The sequence below is a fragment of the Schistocerca piceifrons genome, chromosome 5 (genome assembly GCF_021461385.2).
Source record: "Schistocerca piceifrons isolate TAMUIC-IGC-003096 chromosome 5, iqSchPice1.1, whole genome shotgun sequence".
Taxonomy (NCBI): Eukaryota; Metazoa; Arthropoda; class Insecta; order Orthoptera; family Acrididae; genus Schistocerca; species Schistocerca piceifrons.
Window position 1 is genome coordinate 353,590,237 of NC_060142.1, and position 27,817 is coordinate 353,618,053.

The 27,817-nt window shown below is 41.9% G+C and overlaps 1 protein-coding gene across 1 annotated transcript in view; it reads left to right on the plus strand.

The window, feature by feature from the left end:
• The window catches only part of LOC124798417 (HEAT repeat-containing protein 1), a 286,351-nt gene that overhangs the window by 109,362 nt on the left and 149,172 nt on the right, over nucleotides 1-27,817 (plus strand). The window contains exons 8-10 of the mRNA XM_047261815.1: nucleotides 8,820-9,137; nucleotides 12,176-12,546; nucleotides 20,378-20,564. Coding sequence (XP_047117771.1) covers nucleotides 8,820-9,137; nucleotides 12,176-12,546; nucleotides 20,378-20,564 — 876 coding nt within the window. The remainder of the gene's footprint in view (nucleotides 1-8,819; nucleotides 9,138-12,175; nucleotides 12,547-20,377; nucleotides 20,565-27,817) is intronic.

The window sequence follows — 27,817 nt, forward strand, 5'->3', positions numbered from 1 at the left end:
ATAATTTCTTTTATCTCGTCATACATTTCATCTATTTCTTCATCATCTGCAGAGCTAGTTGGCATATAAACTTGTACTACTGTAGTAGGCATGGGCTTTGTGTCTATCTTGGCCACAATAATGCGTTCACTATGCTGTTTGTAGTAGCTAACGCGCACTCCTATTTTCTTATTCATTATTAAACCTACTCCTGCATTACCCCTATTTGATTTTGTATTTATAACCCTGTAATCACCTGACCAAAAGTCTTGTTCCTCCTGCCACCGAACTTCACTAATTCCCACTATATCTAACTTTAACCTATCCATTTCCCTTTTTAAATTTTCTAACCTACCTGCCCGATTAAGGGATCTGACATTCCACGCTCCGATCCGTAGAACACCAGTTTTCTTTCTCCTGATAACGACGTCCTCTTGAGTAGTCCCCACCCGGAGATCCGAATGGGGGACTATTTTACCTCCGGAATATTTTACCCAAGAGGACGCCATTATCATTTAATCATACAGTAAAGCTGCATTTCCTCGGGAAAAATTACGGCTGTAGTTTCCCCTTGCTTTCAGCCGTTCGCAGTACCAGCACAGCAAGGCCATTTTGGTTAATGTTACAAGGCCAGATCAGTCAATCATCCAGACTGTTGCCCCTGCAACTACTGAAAAGGCTGCTGCCCCTCTTCAGGAACCACATGTTTGTCTGGCCTCTCAACAGATACCCCTCCGTTGTGGTTGCACCTACGGTACGGCCATCTGTATCGCTGAGGCACGCAAGCCTCCCCACCAACGGTAAGGTCCATGGTTCAAGGGGGGCCAACAGCTTTAGCAATCACTAATGGCCTAGAAATGGGTCTAAAATTGTCTTCAATATCCCTTTCCCCTTTTTATAAGATGATTTTGCTACTGAGTGCTTTAATCTTTCAGGAAACAGACTAAAGGAAAAATAACAAATATGGCTAAATACAGGGCTAACATGTGCAGCTCAGTACTTTAGTATTTTGCTAAATACTCCATCATATCCGTGAGAGTACTTAATCTTCAGTTATGCAATTATCGACGCTAGCCAGCACAGGTGCTCTGTGATCAGTTGTTTTCAGGCACTTCAGAAAAGATAGTGATTTTGGTTCTGGGTTGTAGCACAGTTAACATTTACATCTACCTCAGTACTCTGCAAGTCACCTGACAGTGTTTGCTGAAGGGTACTTCTGGCATCAAAAACTGATCCTCGCTTCCATGTTCGTCCCACAAATGTTGCCTTGGAAGAATCATTGTCAGTAAGCTTCTGTACTAGCTCTAATTCCTCGAATTTTCTTTGTTGTGGTCATTTTGCGGGAAGAAGTGATATGTTGTCCAACTCTTCCCGGAAAGTACTCTCTCAAAACCTCTTCATGATGCATAACACCTTTCTTGTAGTGTCTGCAACTAGAGTTCATTAAGCATCTATGTAACACTTGTTCGCTTACTAAACAATCCCGTAATCAAGCACATTGCTCTTTGTTGGATCTTCTCTGTCTCTTCTATCAGATGTACCTGGTAAGGGTCCCACATTGATGAACGGTACTCAAGAATCGATCAAACAAGCATGTTCTAAGCCCCTTCCTTTGTGAATGGGTTACATTTCCTTAAGATTCTTCTCATTAATCTCAATCTGCCACCTGTTTTTCATACTATTTGTTTTATATGGCCATTCCACATAAGGTCACTATGGATAGGTACATCTAGATGTTTTACGGTAGATATTGTTTCCAGCAGTTTGTCATTGATAGTGTAGTTGTACAGTAGGAGATTTCTTTTCCTATGTATGTGCAACAGTTACATTTATTTATGTTCAGAGTGAACTGCCAGAGCCTGCACCATTCATCAATCCTGACTAGTCCATTCCAAATTGCTTACTGGTTCTGTGTAACACAAGAACCTCTTAAGGTTTTTAGTCAAATTGGTTGACAGAATTTTACTTTCAGAGTCATTGAATCCTTCTCTCATTGCTCTTCTTATGCTCATTCTACAAATTGATACTGTTTTCTAGTGTTGCTACTGTCTTATAGATAATCACATCATCTATGAACAGGTTTATTCTATTAGATCATTTATATATATTGTAAACAGTAATGGTCCTATCGCACATACTCCAGAAATTATGTTTACATCTGTCAATTTTGTTCCATCCAATCGCAAATCTGGTCTGATACTCGGTAAGCGCATACTTTTTTCACTAAACGGCAGCATGGGACAGTGTCATATGTCTTCTTCCTGAAGTCAAAGAACATGGCATCAACCCGAGTGCCATTGTCTGTAGCCCTGTGGATCTCGTGGAGGAACAGAGCAAGCTGAGTTCTGCAAGATCTCTGTTTGTAAAACTGCAAGATCTCTGTTTGTAGAATTGATGTTGATTTTTGTAGAGCAGAGTTTTGTTCTCCAAGAAGTTGTGGTTCTTGAGCATATAAAACCTATTCTACAATGGATTGACATAAACAATGTAGGCCTATAATTATGTGTATATTCCTGTGAGCCTTCATGAAAACTAGAACCTGTGCTTCTTTCCAGTCACTAGGCACCCATTGATGCTCCTGTGAACTACAATAAACTGCTGCTAGAAGGGGAGCAAGTTCTTTCGCATAATCCTTGTAGAATAGTATAGGTCCTGTTGCCTGTCCTCCACTGGTTGCTTTTCTATTCCACGATCGTTTATCTCAGTATCTGCTGTTTCGATGTTCATTTGTTGATTGGAAGGAGGGATCGTATTATGATCTTCTGTGATGAAAAAATTTGGGAATACCAAATTCAGTATTTTCGCCTTCTATTATCTTCTGTTTGGTGCCTGTGTGGTCACTGAGTGAATAGATCATTCCAAATTGCTTACTGATTCTGTGTAACACCAGAACCTCTTTAAGGTTTTTAGTCACATCGATTGACAAAATTTTACTTTAGAAGTCATTGAATGCTTCTCTCATTGCTCTCCTTAAGGTCACTTTCATTTCATTCAGCTTTTATTTGTCAGCTAGGATTTGGCTTCTCTTGAACCTGTGATGCTCTCTTTATTTACATAGCAATTTTCTGACCACGTCTTTCGCATCCCTTAAGACCTTGCATGGAACATATTTGCCTAAGGCATATTGAATGTTGTTCCTACCCCCCACCACACTGGACTCGCATTCGGGAGGACGACGGTTCAATCCCGTCTCCAGCCATCCTGATTTAGGTTTTCCGTGATTTCCCTAAATCATTTCAGGCAAATGCCGGGATGGTTCCTTTGAAAGGGCACGGCCGATTTCCTTCCCCATCCTTCCCTAACCCGAGCTTGCGCTCCGTCTCTAATGACCTCGTTGTCGACGGGACGTTAAACACTAACCTCCTCCTCCTCCTCCTCCTCCTCCTCCTCCTCCTACCCCCCCATCCCCCACCCCCCCACCCATCTCCCTACTCCACATCTTTGTCCTCAGCACTGAATATTTGATGTTGATTGCAATTTGTATCGTCACTCTTGCTAAGCAAATATATTTTCTTACCTTTCTCAACATTCCTTGTAATACTTGTAGTCATAGTTGCTATCACAGCCAGATGACCACTGATACCTTCCTGTATGTTGAGTGGGAAGACAGGGTGATGGTAAGAAAAAACTCAAAATAGTTTTTATTACGGAATTTGAATGTGTATATGTTGAAGAATTATTCCCCAAAATATTATGTGTGAACTCCAAAAAGTAACAATTCCATGAGCATTTGAAGCCAAACATGCGCGGCGTGCCTTGGCGTTTGGGGATTGGTTCCTGTGCTCACACTCCGTATTTATACCAATTTGAGTAGACCAGATTTGCTGGGCCGTTTTACACAAGATGTGAATGAAAGTTTTCGATAGTCTCTTTTGAGATACGCTCCAAAAGAAACATGCAGCTGAAGCAAAATTGTCAACATTGCTTCAAATTTGGCCGTATGTCTATTCAATGCGATAATGTGTGTGGCAAATGCCCTTCAAATCGAAATATGGACAAAACACACTGATTCTGGGAAAGAGACGCCAGTAGCAATGTGCTCAGCAACGAAAAGGACTTTGAGGACGAAAATAAGGGCGTATCAGGTCAAAGTAGCAGAAAGCGGCCATCCACTAGTTATTATGGACCGGGCATCGATGATATTTGTAAGTTTCAAGCTTTGTCTCTTTTTTTTTTTAATATGTGATAAGTACTTGTCAAACGGTAAAAAAGTTTTTCTCAAAATCATGTTTTTTGGCTTGGTTGTCGTCACCCACACTACAATTTTCATCCAATTTTAATGAATTTTGGTCTCTCTTGAAGCAAATTCTCTTCAGTTTATTGTACCTGATATCTTTTGTGTTGATATTTTGTTTTTGCCAAGAAAGAGGGGCCCAAAAAAGACCTGTTTTTAAAATATGTACAATATTGCCTCCTTTTCTTTTCTTTATCTCTCTCTCTCTCTCTCTCACTCATATCAAACCCCTATGGTGAATAAAATTACATCTGTAGGGATCAGGGTGATATGTTAATTTCATTTTCCAGATAACCACAAGCGGAGTTTCACTGACAACCATCAATCTGCCTCCTTTCTGAGCTGCCTCGTGAAAATCCCAATTACACAGTCAAGGTTTTTCAATAAAAATATACCAACGAAAACTTCAATGTATGCTTTATTCATTGCAGCGTACCCTATTTGTCTACTGCTTTCCAGTATGCAGAAAAAAAAATCTGAATTTGAACAATATTTTCATCTGTCACCTTTGTGAATTGATGCAGTGAGCAACATTCAAATCCCGGTTGACCTCATGCCAACTGTAGCCAGTCTCGTATCTGTCAATGATGCAGCCATGTGCGTAATATCATCCAAATCTGCTATACTGTGTAACTCAAACACCGTTTTGAGGCACTCAAAGCGCACAGTCAGTATCACCATACCAAAGAGTCTTCTCACACAGACTGTTTCAGGGACACTGAGGTTTGGTGTTGTATGTTCCCATGTTGTCCTGCCACAATCTAGGCTGCCCAGTGCTGCTAAGGCACAGTGTTTTTATCAACAAACTTGAAGATCTTATAACATAAATTAGCATGCAAAGCTTGCAAACATTGAAACTGATTGTATTTTTTATTAGCTTATGGAGTTGTAATTAAGTTTTCGTTTATTTGCTGGTACATGCCTGGAGCCCTGGTAATCGCTGAAAGCCACATGCCACAGTGCTATAGCATACTGCTAGTGGAGCCAAAACAGACTGGCAAAGCTCTTCTCCATTTAATCAGTGCTGTAGCATGTGGTTTTCAATTATTACCAGGACTGCTGGTGTGTATCTGCAAACATACAAAAAAATTATTAACAGAGCTCACAATAAAGATGACACATTGATTTGCTGACAGGCATGATTGAACAATTGTTGCATATTGGCTATTGGCAAAAGCCTACTTCAGAAAAGAAAAATGCACACACATTCACACAAGTTAGAACACCACTATTCATGGCCATTCTGGCCAGACTGCAACAGAAACACGTCGAACAGGAGTGACAATCCATAGTGGGGCAAGGAAGGGGGTGAGTAGCAGTGTATGGGTGTGTGGGTGTATGGGTGGGGGAAGAGGAATCAGCACTGCCTGGCTGAACATGCAGGGACTAGGATGTGGCAGGACAGGGCTTCCAGGTGCAGTGTCAGGAGGCTGTGGTGAGGAATTGGGGAGTGGAAAGGAGGGGTGCAGAGAACAGGAGAAGACTGATGGTTGTGCCAGCAAGGCACAACACACAATGAGGGGAGGCAAATTGTGAGAAGATGACAGGACAGAGGGGTTGGAAACATTTGGGTGGAGGGTGTGGGGACAGTAGGTTACCATAAATTGAGGCCGGAATGATTTTGGGAGTGGAGAATGTGATGTAAAGGATAACTTCCATCTGTGCAGTTCAGAAAAGCTAGTGGTGAAGGAGAGGATGCAGATTTCCAGGTTGTGAAGCAGGCATTGAAATCAAGCATGTTTATGTGCAGCTGCATGTTTTGCCATAGGTTGGTCCACTTTGCTCTTAGCTGCAGTTTGGCAGTGGCCATTTGTCCTGGTGGACATTGGTTGGAACTCATAGCAGTATGAGAAACTGGGCAATGATTGCAGCAGAACTGGTATATAATGTGGGTGCTCTCACATCTGGCCCAACCTCTGATGGTTTAGGATAAGACTGTGATAGGACTGGAATAGGAAGTGCTGGGTGAGTGGATTGTGCTGGCCTTGCACCTGGGTCTTCCAAAGGGATGTCATCCCTGTGATGAGCGGTGGGGGTAGGAATGATCTGGGGCGGTATGTTCCTAATTATAGGGCATGGTGATGTATGATTAAAGTCACAACAAAGGATGTGGTTCAATTGTTCCAGTCCGGGTATGACATGGGGTGGTGAAGCGGGTGCTCCTTTGTAGCTGGTTCTTGGGTGCAGGGGGGGGGGGAGGGGGAGGATTTGGGGGGAGTGAGAGGATATGGCACAGGAAATCTGTTTGCGGACTAGATCTGGGGGATAATGTCTGTCTGTGAAGGCTTTTGTGAGACTTTCAGCTTACTGGGCAAGGTAGCTCCTGTCACTGAGGATACACCTCCCCAGGTGGCGAGGTTGGGATTTTGTGGTGTGAAAGGAATGACAGTTGTTGAAATGCAGGTACTGTTTCTGATTGGTGGGTTCAGTATGGATAGAGGTGAGGATGTAGCCAACAGAGATGAGGTCAATATCCCGGAAGGCGGCATGCTGTGTTGAGGAGGACCGAGTGAGTGAATGGAAGAGATGCTGAGGTTGTGATGGAATGAGGATAGTGTTTCGTTGTCCTGAGTCCAGATAATGAAGATATCATCAATGAACCTGAACAAGACCAGGGCTTTGGGGTTGTGGGAGGCTAAGAAGGTTTTCTCTAGATGACCCCAATGTAATTTTCCATTGTTTAATAACAAAACTGGAATTTTTCAAAGCAACAGTGAACACATTGTGACTAACCCACTTATTAAATTTTGTCAACTGGGCTGCATGGCACAGTGGTAATACACTGGACTTGTATTTGGTAAGAGGACAGTTTAAATCCTCATCCAGTGATGCAGATTTAGATTTCTGTGGTTTTCCTAAACCAATTAAAGTTTAAATTCTGGGGTGGTTTCTCTGAAAATGACATTGGCAGTTTCCTTCCCCAACTTTCCCCAGTTTGAGTTTGTGCACTGTCTTTAATGAACTCATTGCTGATCTCACTTTCATTCTTCCTTAAGCTATTCTGGCAGAGTTTGTTGGCTGAACTTATAAATTAATGTGGTAAGGAGTTACTAGACATAATTAGAATGAAATTTGGTGAACCTAGTTCAGCTAAAAGTGAACTTCTGTAAGAGTTTAAAATTTTACTAACAGCTATGCATTCACCTTTCTCGCTTTGGAAAGCACATTTGGTTTAATGACCCAGTACTGTAGTTGCAGGACCTTTCCAGAAAGTAGTGTAATGCTTTTGCCTGCAGCAATAATGGGCGAGTCTAAAGCGACCATATTGTTGTCTGAGTGTTTGTCGATTCATTCGGCATTCAGCCATGCCAGTGTGTGGCTTGTGTCCTTTCCCATTATTTTATAATAAGATTTTTAAATCTGTGCCACAATTGATAATCCCGGGAATTGTGAAGTATGCTCAGTAGTAAGATACGGTCAGTAACGTCAAAATACCATAAGACGAATGACATTTATCGGCAACTGTGTTAAGTGTATGAAAACAACGTCATAACTGAAGAAGAGTGTGCCATTGGTGCATTAAGTTTAAAAGTGGCCAGGCTAGTGTTCATGATGAAGAGCAAGGTGTGTGGCCGAGCATTGTGACTGATGAACCAGTTGCAAAAGTTGATGAGAAGATTCAAGAAAACTGCTGATTCACAATGTAAAACTCTTGTTTAGTCTTCCACAAATTTCATGAAAGTTGTTGCATCAGATTGTTGCACCGAAGCTGAGCTATTGCAAATTTTGTGCAAGATGGATACCAAAATTCTTGACAAAAAAACAACACAAGAACTAACATATGGCTGCATCATTGACATTTCTGGATTCTTATGAAAAAGATGGTAGCTCTTTACTTGTTCGAATCATAACTGGAGACGAGACTTGGGTCAAACATTGAACTGCGAGACTAAATTGTAATCTATGGAGTACGGTCTTACAAATTCCTCCCAAAAAAACAAAAAATGCTTCCAGACATTGTATGTAAGAAAGATTGTGGTGACCATATTTTTTGGGACAGGAAATGTGTGCTTCTTGTCAGTTTCCTTGAGTGTGATCTGACAGTAAACTCTGTGAGGTATTGTCAGACCTTCGAGAACTTGAGGTCAACAATTCAGAATAAGTGTAGAGGAAAGTTGAGCTCGGAAATTTTCTTCTTGAACAACAGTGCTCGAATATGTACAACAAATAGCACTCAAGAAGTACTCAATGCTTTCAAGTGGGAGGTGTTTCCTCATCCGCCATACCATCTTGGTCTTGCACCCGGTAAGTACCATCTGTTTCCAGTGATAAAGACAGTGCTTTGACGACGATGTGGAACTTTGGGAGTGTGTGACTTAACTGGTTGAAATCTCAGGTGGCAGAATTTTGTTGCAATGGAATTGCGAAGTTTGTTCACTGCTATGATAAGTGGTGACTATGTTGGAAAATAGTATTTAAATGTCACTTTCAATTGAATAAAACATCATTTTGTTCCTATACTTTTTTTAAATACCAATACTCATTCATGAGTTTTTAATTTTAAATCCATCAGTAATTCAGTTTTCATCTTCTTTAATGTCTGATGTAACTTGTGTTGCTTTCATTGTTCAAGAGACTAATAATTATAATTCTCTCTGTTCATCAGGTAACACTAGCTGGTGATGGCAAAGAATTGGGCATCAACAATATTCACAAATGCTTTAAAGTTGCAAGGATGCAGAAACTTCCATTGGAAGCTTTTCTTCACTGTGTGTCAATATTGATAAAATACACCACAGTCCCACCAAAACTTAGAACAAGTATATGGTGGGATCTGAAAGGCGTTAGAGATGAAGAGGAAACTGTCACAGCAGCCAAATTTTTGATAAGAATGTTTGAAGTCCTAGTTGCGGGTTGCAGTTTACAACCCCAAGAAGAGCGTACAAAGTGTGCATACATAATACAACTGAGAGAATTCTTTCAGGTAGTACTCAAATATAAATTTGAACTTGAATTGAATTTGATAAAAAAGTTATAAGTATTATTAATTTAGAGTTTAAGGCTCTCTACCCTTACACCCATCCTTTCCCCTCATCTCTTAATGGCAAGGAATTGCTGTTGATCACAATAATGATCCTCATTTTTTCCTGCATTGTAACTTGTTTTGATGTTTGTTATTGTTGTTATGTGTTTCCTCTTAAGCACTTTGCTATTCTTTCATTTCCTCTGCATCCTCATTGTATTTTTAAATCATTTTTGTGCCTTTTTCCCCATTGTATTTTTCTTTACCCTTTCTTGTTGTCATTCTTGCTTTACCGAACATCTGCCTCATCCCATCCATATTTAGGTTTTCCATGATTTCCCTAAACCATTTAAGGTGAATTCCATGAGGGGTCATGCTTCTTTTGAAAGAGACATAGTTGTTAGGTTCTTCGTGCATGTCTTGATACCTTCTTCAAGTGTTGTCCAAACCAAGTTTGTGCTTTGTCACTAATGATCTCGCATCAGCATATTAGTAAACTACAATTTTCTTCCTTTCCCTTCCATCACCTCCCATTCCTCCTTACTGTTATTATGTCCTTGCAGTTAATTGTTGTGCAGTGTAGTTGTCAGTTACTCCTTTTATTACTAATTTAATGACTGTCTACTTTACTAAAATATTGTTTTGCATTAGAGTCCTGTTTGTTGGATTTTGTAGTTAAATAGCTGTGTTCATCTGAAAATAGCACTTCCTTTTCTTTTCTCTGTTTCTACAGAAGCCCTTAGTGACTCAAATTCCTCTGCATTAAGATTTTCCACTTTTCTGAAGCAGGAATGTTCTGTAATTCTGTATGTTTCAATGTACAGTTGTGTGTTTCAGTTTCAGGTTTTTCAACAGATTTCCCAATCCTTTCCTGTGCTGTTGAAGACTCAGTAACAATTCTTATCTTGTTTGAAAATTCATATTTGACTGTTGTTTTCTCAATTTATTAAGTGAACAATTTTGCATTTTATTATTTGCATCTGCTTGTATATTTAAAAAGCAGATGCTTTATGAGGGTGGTTTGGTAAGTCTGATAAAAAAGCAAAATAAAATATTTGTTTCATAAACAACTCACATTACTTCATGACATAGACCCCATTGAGGGATATATAATTGGTCCAGTGATCCTCCAGCTTTGTCATGCCATCAGAAAAATTGATTCTGTCAAATTCTGCAAAATACTCGTTGCCTGCAAATATTTCCTCATTTTATGAAAATTTCTTCCCAGCAAGCCAAAGTTCCAAGTTATGGAACAGTCACTTGGAGCTAAGTCTGGTGAATAGGGTGAGGGAACAGTCACTTGGAGCTAAGTCTGGTGAATAGGGTTATTGTGGAAGCAATTATAACTCAGTTCATGCACTTTGGCTATTGTTATCACTGATTTGTGGGATGGTGCATTATACTGGTGGTACAGCACTTTTTTGCATGCCAACCTTGACCTTTTTTCAGCCAAATCAAGTTTCAGATGATAAAACAGTGAGTGTAATACAGGGCTGTTATGGTTCTGCCTTTTTCCAAGTAATCTATGAAGGTTATTCTTTGGGGGGGGGGGGGGGGGGGGCACATTGAGCATCACCTTACCACCTGACAGGTTTTTGCCTTCTGCAGTGCACTTTCATCAGCCCTTTTCCATTGTTTTGTCTGCCATGTTGACTCCGGTGTGTAACAATGGATCCAGGTTTCATCAACAGTCACAAGTAAGTGCAAGAAGTCTTGCAGATTGCGATTAAACCTCACTAGACGTTGTATAAAAATGTTGTGCCTTATGTGCTTTTGGTCAACTGTGAACAGTTGTGCACCCATCTTCCACACAGCTTCTTCATAGCCAGTTCTCTGTGCAGGATATTATACACCCACTCAGTTGAGATGCCTACAGTCTTGGCAATCTCACAAATTTTTATTCATTGGTCTTGCATTAACATATCATGAATTTTGTCAGTGGTTTCCTTTGAGGTGATCTCTGTTGCATGGTCAGATCACACTCTGTTTTCGGTACTTGTCTGACCAAATTTAAAGTAATTAATCCAAAAGTAAGTGGTCTTCAGTGATAAAACAGAGCTCACGTGAACTTCATCCAATTCTGTTTTGGTTTGTGTGGCAGTCTAACTCTTCAAATGAAAATGTTAAGTTACAGCATAAAATGCTGTTTTCTCCATTTTCAGTTGCAGTCGATACATTGACCAATTCCGATGCTGTGGCTTACCAGCCATAAAGGCACAACAAAAATATTCTAGTCTTTCATTAAGATTTACCAGATTTATCAAACCACTCTTGTATAATTTTGTTTCACGACTGTTTTTATTTATTTTTTTAAATTAATGAAAGTATTAAAATTTTCCAAAGATACTGGTAATGTGCAAAGTGTACTGAGCACAACAGGACATACTATCTATTAAAATCTCCTTTTTCGTGATCTGATGAGCATTTACCAGTTTGCTGTGATACATTTTTTATGAATTGCTTGTAGATTATGTAATTTTGTTTTTAGTGGTGTTCTCCCATTTTGGAATGAGATGAATGCCAGATGGCTGTAGTTTATATTTATCATGTTCAAGACATAGAATATTTGTTTAAAATTTCAAAGATCTTGCACAGTTGGAAAAAATGTGACAACTTACACCTTTTTACTCAAATGAATTTTTTTACTCAAATGAATTTGTAGTCATTTGTGTGAACAGTTATGTATACAAGCTGGGAACCCTTTTTGTAAACTCTCAACCAGACTTTTCTCTGTAATTGATCTTGTTATAGATTGTTATGCTAAGTGCTCAGTTTACAGGAATGTATGTTTCGAGACTCTGAATGTGTGATTGGTTGGTTGTCTAATCATCTGATGTGGCTGAGATTTTAAAAAGAAAGTTTCTTGGCTTTAAAAATATTGAAGACTGACCATAATGTTGTGACACTAGTTAGTTTCTTTATGGGCTTTGTTTTGAAAATTTTTATAGTTCTGTATTTTGTTTGTTAGATAAATGACTTATATTTTTATTTTTTTAAAGGAATACTTCCCACAGTTTAGCAATCAAATGAATTTCCTAAGTAATATGTGGATTGGTCATGCAATGACTGAAGCAAATGACATTGAATGTAATATTGTGAGCTACGAACTCCAGTTACGTTCCCTGTGTCTTGCGACATCACTTCTTCGGCAGTCTGAATCATCTATTGGGTGGATGTTGAGCTATGATGAAATAACAGTGCCAGCTCTACTGATAGCACTTTCGTGTCCTGTATCACTCATTCGAGTTGCTTCACTGGATTGTCTCTCTATTCTTGGAAAGTCATTTGGTGGTGCTCTCAGTGAGAGTAGCTATATTCACTTAGTGAATGAAATTCTCATACGGAAAGAAGAGATAATCTTGGATGCAGAGTAAGTAACTATGTTTAAGTTAGTTTGTGTTGTATGAAGATTGTAGATATGGTAAGACTAATATGAAGAAAAGCAGACTTACGGCATGAATCAGTTTCTAAGGTGATTGTATGTATATGTTGTTATTTCATGAATGCTGCATTGGAGGTTCCCCAAGGCAGCAGCTACATCATTCAGATTGTATGCAGGAGAACAGGAAGCCTATTGAACTTGGGCTGACACACACACACACACACACACACACACACACACACACACACACACACACACTCACACACTCACTCACTCACTCACTCATGTGGCCCTGATGAGACTAAGTATTGATTATCAATTATTGAAAGCAGTTGCGTGGCCTGAGGAAGACGTGGGGGTAGGGCAGCATACACGATGCAAAGAGGGGCAGTGAGGCAGGTCTTTTGATAGGTGACTCAGTGGCTGCACAACAAGACAAACAGAGTTCAGAGGGTAGAGCATGTAAGACAGATATTGAGTACCAGGTGTGGGGGAGGGGCCAGAATAGTTCTCATGTGGAAAGAAGAGATAATCTTGGATGCAGAGTAAATAACTACATTTAAGTTAGTATGTGGTGAATGAATATTGTAGATGTGGTAAGACTAATATGAAAAAAAGCAGACTTAGGAATGAATCAGTGCCTAAGGTGATTGTGTGTGTTATTTCCTGGATACTGCAATGGAGATTCCCCAAGGCAGCTACATCATTCAGAGACAAACTAGTGGCGAGAGGGAGAGGGAAGGAGGGGGGGGAGGGGGGGGGGAGAGAGAGAGAGAGAGAGAGAGAGAGAGAGAGAGAGAGAGAGAGAGAGAGAGAGAGCAAGGAGGGGGGGGGGGGGTTAGGAGAATGGTGGGAGAAAGTGGGGAAAGGAGTGATGTGGACAGGAGAGAGAAGGCAAAAGGTTAGGTGAGGCACTGGGAACAGGTTAGCAGAGATTTAGGGCGGGGGGATGGCAGGATTGCCAGATATACTGGAGAGCCAATTCCCACCTGTGTAGTTCAGAGAAGCTTGTGCTGAAAGGGAGTATCCAAATGGAGCATATGGTGAAGCAACTGTTGAAGTCGTTTGTCTTGTGGTGTGCAGCAGTTTTTAGTTCGCCAAAGTCTGGTGATGGCCATTCGTGGGAGTAGACAGTTGCATTACTTGTCGTACCCACATACGAGGTGTGGCTATAAAATAACAAGACGGATGCTGTCACAGAGTAAGGACGCATGTGCCAAAGATGAAACGACCAATAGCTGTGACGTGTGGAGCCTTCTCAGTCGAATGTGGCATCTTGTGTGTGTAGACAAAAGCAAAGTGTATGATGAAGGCTGTTTATCACGTTAGTTTTCAAGTGGTCCATGCAGTTACAAGATTGCTGAGAAGTTTTTGAAGACGACTCATGCCTGGGATGCCCTTCAACATTGAAAACAGATCAAAATATCAAAAACGTAGGTAGTCTGATTAAGTCTGACCATTGGTTGAGTATTTGATTGATTGCTGAAAATTGACAAAGGATGTGCAAGGCAAATTTTACAAAACCAGATTAACAAGTGAAAAGTGTGTTTAAAATTGGTGCCAAAAATTCTCATGATTGAACGAAAAGCAGCTCGTGGGAAGTGTTTGTACTGACACTTTGAATACCATTGAAAACTTCTTGGAAAGAGTGGCAACATGCAACGAATCTTGGTTTTCGTTATGGTCCAGAAACTAACCACCGGTCCATGCCCAACTTCACTGAGAGTGATAAAAGCTTAAATGAGCAAATCTAAACACATCAAAAAAAGTTTTGCATCACCTCAGTTCCGGAAACTGTGCAGAAAATTGGAACAGAGATCAACATAAACTTCATTTCTGCCCTTTTTATTGCTCATGAAAACCACACATTGCATGTTGTACCAACCTACAGTGGGACTTTCAGAGGTGGTGGTCTAGATTACTGTACACACTGGTACCTCTAATACCCAGTAGCACACTCTCTTGCATTTGTGCATGCCAGTATTTGTTGTGGCATACTATCCACAAGTTCTTCAAGGCTTTGTTGATCCAGATTGTCCCACTCCTCAATGTTGGTTTGGCGTAGATCCCTCAGAGTAGTTGGTGGGTCACTTCGTCCATAAATAGCCATTTTCGATCTATCCCAGGCATGTTCGATACGGTTCATGTCTGGAGAATATGCTGTCCACTCTAGTCGAGCAGTGTCGTTATCCTGAAGATAGTCATTCGCAAGATGTGCATGATGGGGGCGCGAATTTTGCCCATGAAGATAAATGCCTCACCAATGTGCTGTGATATGGTTGCACTATCGGTCGGAGGATGGCATTCAAGTATTGTACAGCTGTTACAGCCCCTGTTATGGCGCCTTCCATGACCACCACGGGCATACGTCGGCCCCACATAATACCACCACAAAACAGCAGGTAACCTCCACCTTGCTGCACTTGATGGACAGTGTGTCAAAGGCATTCAGTCTGATGGGGTTGCCTCAAAACACATCTCCAACGATTTTCTGAAGGCATATGCGACACTCATCGATGAAGAGGATGTGATGCCAATCCTGAGCAGTCCATTCGGATGTTGTTGGGCCAATCTGTACTGCGCTGCATGGTGTCATGGTCGCAAAGATGGACCTTGCCATGGACGTCGGGAGTGAAGATGAGCATCTTGCAGCTTATTGCGCACAATTTGAGTCGTAACATGACGTCCTGTGGCTGCACGAAAAGCATTGTTCCACATGGTGGCGTTGCTGTCAGGGTTCCCCAAGAGCCATAATCCACAGGTAGTGGTCATCAACTGCAGTTGTTCACTCCAGGATGCCTGGACACTTCCCTTGTTGAGAGCCCTTCCTGGCACAAAGTAACAATGCAGATGCAATCGAACTGCGGTATTAACCATCTAGGCATGGTTGAACTACAGATAAGATGAGCCGTGTATCTCCTTCCTGGTGGAATGACTGGAACCGATTGGCTGTCAGACCCCCCTCTGCCTAATAGGCGCTGCTCATTCATGGTTGTTTATGTCTTTGGTCGGGTCTCGTGACATCTCTGAACAGTCAAAGTGACTGTGTCTGTGATACAATATCCACAGTCAACGTCTATCTTCAGGAGTTCTGGGAACTGGGGTGATGCAAAACTTTTTTGATGTGTGTAGATTCAAATCAATGATTTTTTTTTCATTCTTTTCTTTTTTATTTAATTCATGAAATCGTGTATCTTCACTGGATTCCTGAAGGTGACACTATTAACATTACAACCTTAAGGTTCTTGCTCAACTCTGTGAGAAAATAAGTAAAAAAATAACAGTGATTCTGGAAGAAAAAGTTACAGTTTCTGCATCAAGGCAATGCATTAGCTCACACCACATTATCTGTTAAGATACACCTAGCAAACTACAGCATCCCAGTATTAGCTCATCCACCTTTTTCGCCTGATCTAGCATTATGTGATTTTTATCTGTTCCTCAAGATCAAATCTGCATCAAAAGGAACAGGATTTCAGTCAGTTGAAGCAGTGAAAGAAAAAGTGGCGCACATCATCGAGGATCTCACAGAGGAAGACTTCCAGCACTGTTTCCATCCGTGGAAAATTCGCAAGGAGCATTGTGTTGATAGAGGAAGGGCCTAATTGAGGGCAACAATAACTAAATATACACTACTGGGCATTAAAATTGCTACACCACGAAGATGACGTGCTACAGACATGAAATTTAACCGACAGGAAGAAGATGCTGTGATATGCAAATGATTAGCTTTTCAGAGCATTCTCACAAGGTTGGCGCCTGTGGCGACACCTACAACGTGCTGACATGAGGAAAGTTTCCAACCGATTTCTCATACACAAACAGCAATTGACCGGTGTTGCCTGGTGAAACATTGTTGTGATGCCTCCTGTAAGGAGGAGAAATGCATACCATCACGTTTCCGACTTTGATAAAGGTCAGATTGTAGCCTATCGCGATTGCGGTTTATTGTATCATGACATTGCTGCTCGCGTTGGTTGAGATCCAATGACTGTTAGCAGAATATGGAATAGGTGGGTTCAGGAGGGTAATATGGAATGCTGTGCTGGATCCCAATGACCTCGTATGACTAGCAGTCAAGATGACAGGCACCTAATCCGCACGACTGTAACGGATCGTGCAGTCATGTCTCGATCACTGAGTCAACAGATTGGGACGTTTGCAAGACAACAACCATCTGTACGAACAGTTCGACGATGTTTGCAGCAGCATGGACTATCAGCTCGGTGACCATGGCTGCGGTTACCCTTGATGCTGCATCACAGACAGGCGTGCCTGCGATGGTGTACTCAATGACGAACCTGGGTGCACGAATGGCAAAACGTCATTTTTTCGGATGAATCCATGTTTTGTTTACAGCATCATGATGGTCGCATCCGTGTTTGTGGACATCGCAGTGAACGCTTATTGGAAGCATGTATTTGTCATCACCATACTGTCATATCACCTGGCGTGATGGTATGGGGTGCCATTGGTTACACGTCTCGGTCACCTCTTGTTTGCATTGACGACACTTTGAACAGTGGACGTTACATTTCAGATGTGTTACGACCCGTGGCTCTACCCTTCATTCGATCCCTGCCAAACCCTACATTTCAGCAGGAAAATACACGACCGCATGTTGCAGATCCTGTACGGCCCTTTCTGGACACAGAAAATGTTCGACTGCTGCCCTGACCAGCACATTCTCCAGATATCTCACCAATTGAAAACATCTGGTCAATGGTGGCCGAGCAACTGGTTCGTCGCAATACGCCAGTCACTACTCTTGATGAACTGTGGTATCGTGTGGAAGCTGTATGGGCAGCTGTACCTGTACACGCCATCGAAGCTCTGTTTGACTCAATACCCAGGTGTATCAAGGCCGTTATTACAGCCAGAGGTGGTTGTTCTGGGTACTGATTTCTCAGGATCTATGCATCCAAATTGCATGAAAATGTAATCACGTGTCAGTTCTAGTATAATATATTTGTCCAATGAATACCCATTTATCATGTGCATTTCTTCTTGGTGTAGCAATTTTAATGGCCAGTAGTGTATATGTTGTTGAAATAAATTTCTTACAGCAATAGTCCAGTTATTTTATAACCATGCCTTGTAGAATGCTGTGAAGTAATTGTAGCATTTTTGTTAAGTAACACAGGCTGCTTTCACACTTGGCCCTGCCTTTCATGGGGTAGGATAGGCCAGTGAGTGGACTGTGATAGGAGGTGGTCGGTGGGTAGTAATCAAAAACTTGTATTATTTGTTCGGGAAAATGCTGTCTGGTGCTTCAGTTATTGATGGTGAAAGTCGGTTACCAAAACCACCAATTATAGTAGTGTGGGACGGCAGTCTTGCCACCTGGGAATGCCGCATTGGCATTAGAAAGCAGGAATTGTTAAAATATACTGATAATTTTATCAGAGCCTTTATTGACAGATAATATCCTATCCAGCTCATCCATAGACAGATCTACTGTGTGCCATATCCTCCTCTGACACAAGTAAATGTGTGAACCAGTCACCACCCAGCACTCCTCTAATCACCCAGTGTTTCACTGGCCATGAAAAGCTCAGCCACATCCTTCACCAGGGCCATGATTACCCCTTGTTGTGTCCTGAGATGGGGGATATCCTATCCACATCACCCAAGTGGTGTCCTGCGACCCACCCAACCTATTGCATCCCTATTCCAATCTTCTTCCCAGTCCTGCACCCCACGAGTCATTCCCTTAGTCAGCCCAGGAACAAGACGTGACCTGCACACTCACCCAATAAATACTACCTCAGTCTAGTCACAGGGATTTCCTACCCAATAAAAGGCAGACCACTTGTGAAAGCAGCCAGCAGTCTGATTGGATTCCAGGCAGCAATAACACATAGCAGCAAAACTCGCAGCACCTCAACATAACAGATGGGTCGGTCATTGAAATATTGTGCATAAAATGGAAACAACTCAGCAGAACACCTGGAAGCATGCTATTGTTCTCCTTTTTTTGTTTCTCTTTCTCACCTGCCATTTTCATTCTACAATGGAACTGCTTATAAAGTCGTTAAAGTTTGAAATTAGAGGTTTCTTTCTTAATTTGTTTGTTTTGTCAGTACTAATCTGGTGTTATTTTTACAATTAGAAAGGAAGCACTTTGCTCTTGTTGGGTTAGTCTTGATTTCTTACTTTCATATTATGAAACTGTTTGATAGTCCCACCTTGTATAAAAGAAATGAACACAAGGAGTGTTTGACATAACATGACTTTTGCCTAATACTTATTAGTGCTGATTTATAGTGTTGAAAAAATAATTTTAGAACAACATTCAGTTGTTGATGTTTTACATGCTTTTAGAACTTAATTTTGTGCCATGGAATTGATTACTGAACATGAAAACAAAAATTAAACGTGGGAAAGAAAGTTTTTGAAAAGATAAGGATAGGCACTTCTGAATTATGGACAAGTAGAAAAAGAATGTGTGTGTGTGTGTGTGTGTGTGTGTGTGTGTGTGTGTGTGTGTAGGTAGAGAGAGGGAGAGAGTTGCGTTCTCTCCCTACCTAAACTGTAACAATTGGAGATTTATGTGATACTTCTCAGAGAAAAAAATATAGTCGGGAAGTAACTTAGATGGCAGTTTATGGTGGGTCCGGATGAGATGTTTAATGAAATATGATCACTGACATAAATTTCATTTCTGAAAATACCCATGTACATCCAGCAACAGTCTCCACAATGAAGTAGATGGGAATTTCTGTTTGTGCTCTTAATTGTAGCTATGCAGTGATTTCAAATGTTTGCTAATAAATTTAATGATTTATAAAATTTCTGGACACACTGAAAATAGCTGAATGGTTTACAGCCACAATAGTAGCAGTCTGGTTACAATTGATTTTTCGCAATTTTATGGATCAAGTAATACAAGATGTGAAAAGGGTAGATAGCTACTCACCTTGAAGATGACACATTGAGTTACAGACAAAACTGTTGCACATTCAGCATTCGGCCAAAGCCTCTTCAGAATGAAACAAACACAGATTCACAGAAGCAAGTACACCTCATGCACATGAGCATTTGGGCAAAGCCTCTTCAGAAAGGAACACACACACACACACACACACACACACACACACACACACACACCTTCTCACATGCAAGCACACCTCACGCACACATGATCGCAATCTCCGGCTGCCAGAGATAACGATCGTGTATGCGTCAGGTGTGCTTGCTTGTGTGTGTTCTTTCTGAAGAGGCTTTGACCAAACTCTCAATGTGTAACAGTCTTTTCATTGGGCCTGCCTGCAACTCAGCATGTCATCTTCACAGCGAGTAGCATTCTCTTCTTTCCATAACGTTGTTGATATTGCAATCCAGACTTTCCATTGCTACACATCTAATCAGTAAAATTTATGAAGAATAGGGTATACTATGAAATTAATAAATTATCTTGCTCACTCTTATTCCGCCGTTCATATCCATGCTCTTGTGTTAACTCTATCCTTTCTGTATGGATAACTCCTACTGTGATGCGAAAATGACATATTGCAAGTTTTTTTTAAAACAGTCTCCATGCTTCTTTTGTTCCTCATCTGAACTTGAAAATACTATCAATTTCTTTGTCTTTCATGAGTAACTTTTCCACATGCACTTCGGTGAGCAGAGTAATTGTATAATATTCATGGTGTAAATTTTTCACTTGTTTTTAGTATGTTGCATGGTAATTGTTACTATGTTTTATAAATAGGGAATTTTATGGCAGTATATTTTACCAAGCTTGTTCCTGAATGACTAACAAGAACAGTTTAGAAGAAAATCACAGCTTTATTGAATTGCATTTATCCTTTCGTAGACAACTTCCAGTCATCATGTATGTGCTGTTGTCAACTGATCCAGAAGCACGAACTGTGGTGAGAGAAAAGAATAGAACTCACATGGATTCCATAAGAGAGGCCTTAGTGTCGTGTGCCACAATTGAAGAAAATCCAACATACATGGCAGCTGCCCTCTTGAAGATACTTTCGAATGTGACATCATCAGTAAGTGTTTTGTATTGCAGTGTTCCTACCACTCACTTTATTGTGTGTCACAAAAGTGTAGATGTTTGATTGAATAAGTAACAACTGTTGCAGCAGAATGTAAATTATTGACACCAGTAGTTGAAACTGTTTTTGATAGCAGTTTGAATGTATTTTGAGGGGAAGTTAATGCCCCCTCCCCCACCTCTCTCCCCTTCCGTCCACCCCTTGCCCTCCTTCCACCCCTCACCCATGTTAAACGCATGTACTATAGAAATTACCTAATTTCTTGGGAAAAGCAAATAAGTATGAAATTTCAAGAAATGGCTTATTGGCTTGCTTTTAAAGATTGTAGTTCTTTCTGCTTTGTTATATAATGCGTAGAGCATACAGAAATTAAATGGTAACATATTCTCGATTATATATTGTCGCAGAAGAAGCTGAGTAGCTCCGTGGTGTAGTGGTTATGATGATAAACTGTTGCATGGAGGATCGTGAGTTCAAAACTCACCTGAACTGTACAATTTTAATTTTTTTATTTGGTTTGAGTACATTCAAGAATTATCCACAAATGTGAAGAAACATTGTACTGTAAAGTTCTGTAGCTGTATATATACGGTATGTGTTTTGGCTGGAGGCAGTTTGCTCCACGCTCCTGTATGTGCAAGTGCTGATTAAACCTTTGCTAAGTGAAGTTAGTGTTCGTCATTCATCTAATTACACCTTCTTCTACGTGACATTATTCTAGTGGAGACACTGAGTGTTGGAACTTGTGATAGCGCACATTATCGACGACACAGTTTCTCCCATCAGGCCACGACATAACCGCCATTTACATGGCGAGAAATCAGAGTTTGAGCCATATTCAACAGATCACAATCTATCGGAGACAGAAGACGAAGAGGACGTTACGATGGCAGCAACTGTGTGCCCTCACATGAAGACATCCTTCCGGGTTCTCTGGTGATGATGGCCAAGATCCAAACAATTGGCTGAAGGTATATGAGTGTATTGCCAAATTTAACAAATAGGATGACACCGTGTGTTTGGCTGAAGTATTTTTCTACTTGGAGGGTGCTGCCAAGCAATGGTATGAGAACAACGAGGAGAAGTTCACAAACTGGGAAGTATTCCAGGTGGAACTGTGCAAGTATTTCGGCATCACGACGACTGAAGTGCAGGGCTGAAGATGAATTAAAATTCAGGACACAGTGTCCAGGGGAAACTACTGCATCCTACATTGAAGACGTCTTGGAGCTGTGTAAAATAGTGGATCCTAGAATGGAGGAGGAAGACAAGGTTGCACATCTCTTGAAGGGTGTTGCTGAGGACACGTATCAAGCCTTACTCTTGAAGGAGGTTTCAACAGTTGACTTCATAAAATGGTGCCAGTATATGGAGACAATGCATTTAAAAAGAATTACATGCAGGAAGTTTGAACGGCCTCCAAATGTCGTATCAATGTCTGTGTTGGAGGAAGCAACTAATTTCACAAGTTTTCTTCTTCAGATAGTGAGAGAGGAAGACCAGAAGGCACTTGGATTGCATGGCGATCAAAAAACTGAGACGCTTCAAGAGGTCATAAGGGAAGAAGTGGCACAGACATTGAACCCAATCTTTCATCCTTCATTTCCCTTTAAATCGGTGAAAAAGTAGAGACCTAGGCGAAGTTATGTTCCTACAATGCCGCATGAGGAACCTATTTGGGCAGCAAGGAAGACTGACGTCTGGAGGACCCAGGATAACCAACCAGTATGTTTCCACTGTGGATGACCGGGACATGCGGTGCGCTATTGTCGAGAAAGGCGGCCGATATTTGATGACGCCTGCGCCAGAAGACACCAGACCGATCTTAGCCTATGCCAACTCCGGGACGATGAAGATGAACAAGAAGATGTGGGTGCAGGACGACATCGGTTACCATCGCGCAAGCTAGCTGCTGCAGAGAACGTTCCCCAACATGCCGATCAAGGTGTCAAACACTGTTTAGAAGCTCCAGCTGATCACCTAGCCGCCGCAACCTGGAAAACTAAAGGGTGCGACCTTCCTCGGAGGTGAGGCCGCCGAAGAGAAAAAATCCTCGGCCGTCAATCACTAAAAAAATTATAGGAAACTACGTCGATATCCTCATGGATGGCCGACCAGCCCAAGCTCTTGCGGACTCTGGAGCATCATATTCAGTCATTTCAGAGAAGTACCGTCACCAATTGCAGATAACCATATTAGTCGACAACAAAACATCTCTGCTGAAGGTGGCTAATGGCAAATACGTAAAATCTACAGGAAGATGTACCATTCGTGTTGGTATAAGTGGCCATTCACAGCCCTTAGAAGTCATCATCTTACAGGAGTGTAGTCATGACATCATTCTCGGATGGGACTTTTTGAAAGCTCCTCAGGCAATTACAGATTGTGGTTGCTCGAAGATTAAGCTAGATGAGATGAGATACTGTGGACAGGAAGAAGCGCATCCGAGTGTGGAGACTATGTGTGCTGGGCAAACTGATCATCCCTACAGGCACCACTAGAAAGGTAACTGTCACATGTCATGCCGTGCATCAACCGTTAATTGAATGACAGCTGAGTGTCATAGAAACCTCCCATGCCAATTCTGTGGGCGAAATTAGTGCTACCACTATGGGACAAGATCTTCTAGCTTGACTATCACCAGATCTCACTAAGGAACAACAGAGAAGCTACTTGCCATTCTTCAAGAGTTCTCTGAATGCTTCAATCCACAGGTGAAGAGCAAATTAGACAAATCGACTGTGAAGCACCGGATTAGCACTGGAGACCATCAACCAATAAGCCAGAGGGCATACCGTGCGTCAGCAACAGAACGTCGAATAATTCGTGACGAGGCAGAGAAAACGATGAAGAATGACATCATTCAGCCTTCGCAGAGCCCATGGTCGTCACCCGTGGTCATCGTCAGGAAGAAGGATGGCAGTTGGCACTTTTGTGTTGATTACATGAAGATTAATAAAATAACTAAAAAGAGCATTCACCATCTTCCACGAATTGACGATACACTAGATTGTCTGAAGGGGGTTAAGCTTTTCTCAACCATAGACATGTACTCAGGATACTGGAAAATTGAAGTAGATGAGGCTGATCGTGAGAAAACTGCGTTCATCACCCCTGAGGGCCTGTATGAGTTTAAGGTAATGCCGTTTGGTTTGTGTAATGCACCAGCAACTTTTGAATGGATGATGGATAATCTTCTAAGGCACCTGAAGTGAATGATGTGTCTTTGTTATTTAGATGACATTATAGTGTTCTCAGAGACATTTGATGAACACGTAAAAATACTGAGGGCTGTTCTTAAGTGTCTCCAACAAGGTGGACTGAAACTTTATCCAGGAAAGTCTCTCTTTGGAGCAGAAGAAATCAAAATACTTTGACACCTTGTGTCAAATGAAGGTGTGCGGCCAGATCCAGAAAAGGTGAGATCTATAACAGAATTTCCTATTCCTAAAAGTATTAGAGATGTGAGAAGCTTCCCTGGATTATGTTCTTATTACCTTCATTTTATCAAAGACTTTTGTATCAAAGCCAGGCCACTCCAAAAGTTGTTAAAAGCCGGTGCTAAATTTATCTTGGGTGGTGCTCAACAAGATTCTTTTGATGTGCTGTGAAAAGCTCTGACGGCTGACCCTGTACTTGCTCTGTATGATGAGAAAGCACCTACAGAACTACACACAGATGCCAGTGGGTATAAGGGATTGGTGCTGTTCTGGTGCAAATTTCGGATGGAAAAGAGAATGTTATAGCCTATGCTTCTAGGACACTTACAAAAGCTGAGAGAAACTACTCAACTGCAGGAAGAGAATGTCTCGGTGTGATCTGGGCTATGTGCAAATTTCGACAATATCTCTAGGGAAGGCCAGTTGTTACAGACCATCATTCACTTTGTTGGTTGACAGGTCTTAAGGATCCAACAGGATGACTCGCCAGGTGGACACTACGTCTTCAAGAGTTTAACATTACCATAGTGTACAAAAGTGGAAGAAAACACCAAGATGCCGACTGTCTCTCAAGAAACCCTGTGCAAGACCATCAAAACTTTGATGAAGATAGTGACTGTCTCACTGCACTCCAGGATCTCTCTGCTGAGCAGAAGAAGGACGCCAAGATATCTGAAATTATGCTCGCCTTAAATTGGTCAGAGGATGTGAAAGGACAATTTAAGGTAGTTAACGGATTACTTTGCAGGAAAAACTTTGATGCGTTTGGCAAGAGGTGGCTACCAGTGATTCCTAAACAGATGCGCTTAGATGTTCTACAGAAATTCCATGCCACACCTAAGGCTGGACGTTTAGGATTTATTAAGACATACGATAGGATCCGCAAGAGATTTTTCTGGTCAGGTTTATTTAGGAGTGTCCGTAACTATGTGTCGCACTGTCGAGAGTGCCAGAGGAGAAAGGCAGTTCCTCAGAAAACACCTGGCCGACTCATACCAGTTCCACCAGCCGAACGCCTTTCCAAGGTGTTGGGATTGACCTCCTCGGACAATTTCCAACATCTGACAATAGATGGATTATTGTTTGCACTGATTATCTGACATGCTATGCCATTACAAGAGCCGTGAAAACAGCCGAAGCATTCAAGGTAGCCAAACTCATTGTGGAAGACACTGTCTTAAAACACGGTGCCCCAAGGTTGTTAATTACAGATCGAGGGAAAGTTTTTCAATTGAATCTTGTGAGAGAGAGAAACCGTCGGTGCAACATTACTCATCACTTGGTGACTCCCTACCATCCGCAAACTAATGGGCTTACTGGACTCTTCAATAAGACCTTGGCCGACATGCTATCAATGTTCATCAATTTTGAGCAGAACAACTGGGATGAGGTGCTAGCTTTCATGACGTTTGCCCTCAACACTGCCAAACAAGACACCACAGGATTTACGCCATTTTTCCTGGTGCATGGGCAAGAGGCGACTACGACGATGGACACTGTTTCCGTTACATCCTGATGACATGGACGACGACTACATCAGCCAGAGCTCAGGAAGCTTGACAGTTAGCTCGATTCCGCACGCTGCAGGCTCAAGAAAACAATCGCCGAAGGTATGACGCGAGCCACCGCCCTGTTGTCTACCAGCCTGGATCTTCACTCCCGTTCGGAAGTTTGGTCTTTCTGAGAAGCTCCTCAGGCGCTACTTTGGACCTTACAAGCTTGTACAAGAGTCGTCTGATGTTACTTATGAAGTTGAAGTTTTTGACCCTGACACAAGACGACAAAAGATCAGAGATACGGTCCACGTCCTTCGAATGAAGCTTATAAGGATCCTGCAACCCAGGGTAAATTCGAATCTCCAGCGACAGGCAACAAGCGGAAAGGTGATGAAGAGTGTAGCGGCAAAGGAAGTTCTAGGAAGATCTCCGCCAGGGCGAACATCAGTCATCGGGAGTCGGAGTATGCAGGACTGATGACTTGTTTCTAGACTAGGAGGACGTAACACCAAGGTGCTTTTCTCTTAAGGAGGGAGCAATGTCGCAGAAGAAGCTGAGTAGCACAGTCACCATGGTGTAGTGGTTATGACAGTAGACTGTTACATGGAGGGTCATGTGTTCAAAACTCACCTGAACTGTAAAATTTTAATTTCTAGATTTGCTTTGAGTACATTCTAGAAGTATCCACAAATGTCAAGAATCATTGTACTGGAATGTTCTGTAACCGTATATATATTGTAAGTGTTCTGGCGGAAGGCAGTTCGCTCCGCACTCCTGTATGTGCAAGTGCTGAATAAACCTTCGTTAAGTGAAGTTAGTGTTCGTCATTCATCTAATTACACCTTCTTTTACATGACAGTATTATGAGAAGGAAAGTTACCACTCACCACATATCGGAAATGCTGAGTTGCAGATAGGCACAACGAAAAGACTCTCACAATTAAAGCTTTCAGCCATTAAGGCCATTGACAACACTAGACACACATACAGGTGCGCGCGCGTACACACACACAACACACACACAAATAAATGCAACGCGCACACACACATGGCTGCAGTCTGAGGCAACTGAAACCACTCTGCGAGCAGCAGCACCAGTGCATGAAAGGAGTATCGACCGGGTGGTGGTAAGGAGGAGGCTTGTGGTGGGGAAGGGAAGGGATAGGATGGTGGGCATGGCAGATAGTAAAGTGCTGTAGATCAGACGGAGGGCAAGGGAGTGGTGGGGAAGGGGGGGGGAGTAGTGGAAAAGGAGAGAAATAAAAGGGAAGAGGCTGGATGGGTGAGGACGGTGGCTAACGAAGGTTGAGGCCAGCAGGAGGGTTATAGGAATGTAGGATGTATTGCAGGGAAAGTTCCCACCTGCGCAATACAAAAAAGCTTGTGTTGGTGGGAAGGATCCATATGACACAGGCTGTGAAAAGTAATTGAAATGAAGGATATCATGTTGGGCAGCGTGTTCAGCAACAGGGTGATCTACTTGTTTCTTGGCCACAGTTTGTCGATGGCCATTCATACATACAGACAGCTTGTTGGTTGTGATGCCTATATAGAATTTAGCACAGTGGTTGCAGCTTAGCTTGTAGACCACATGACTGGTTTCGCAGATAGAACGCCTAAAGTGGGATAGATGATGATAGTGACTGGACTGGAGTAGGTGGTGGTGGGAGGATGTATGGGACAGGTCTTGTATCTAGGTCTATTATAGGGGTGTAACAATATTAGGAAGGAAAGTCACTACTCACCATATAGCGGAAATGCTGAGTCACGATAGGCACAACAAAAAGATTCACATAATTATAGCTTTTGGCCATTAAGGCCTTCGTCTATTATAGGGGTATTTGCCATGAGGTAAGGGATTGGGAGGGGGGATTGTGTGAGGATGGACAAGTACATTGTGTAGTTTCGGTGGATGGCGGAATACCACTGTGGGAGGAGTGGGAAGAGTAGGGCAGGGTATTTCTCATTTCAGGGCATGACTAGAGGTAATTGAAACCCTGGCGGCAGTCCTGGTTGGTATTGAGTAATGAGGAGAATGCTCCTCTGTGGGCAGACAGTGGGACTTTGGGAGATGGTGAGAGACTGGAAAGATAAGGCTCAAGAGATTTGTTTTTGTACAAGGTTAGGAGTATAATTATGGTTAGTGAAGGCTTCAGTGAGGCCCTCGGTATATTTTGAGAATGACTGCTCGTCACTGTAGATGCGATGAACATGGGTGGCTAGGCTGAATCTGAACCAGGTGAGGGGTTTAGGATTCTGGGTTTTTAGGAAGGATTCCTCTAGATGGCCCATGAATAGGTTAGCATAGGAT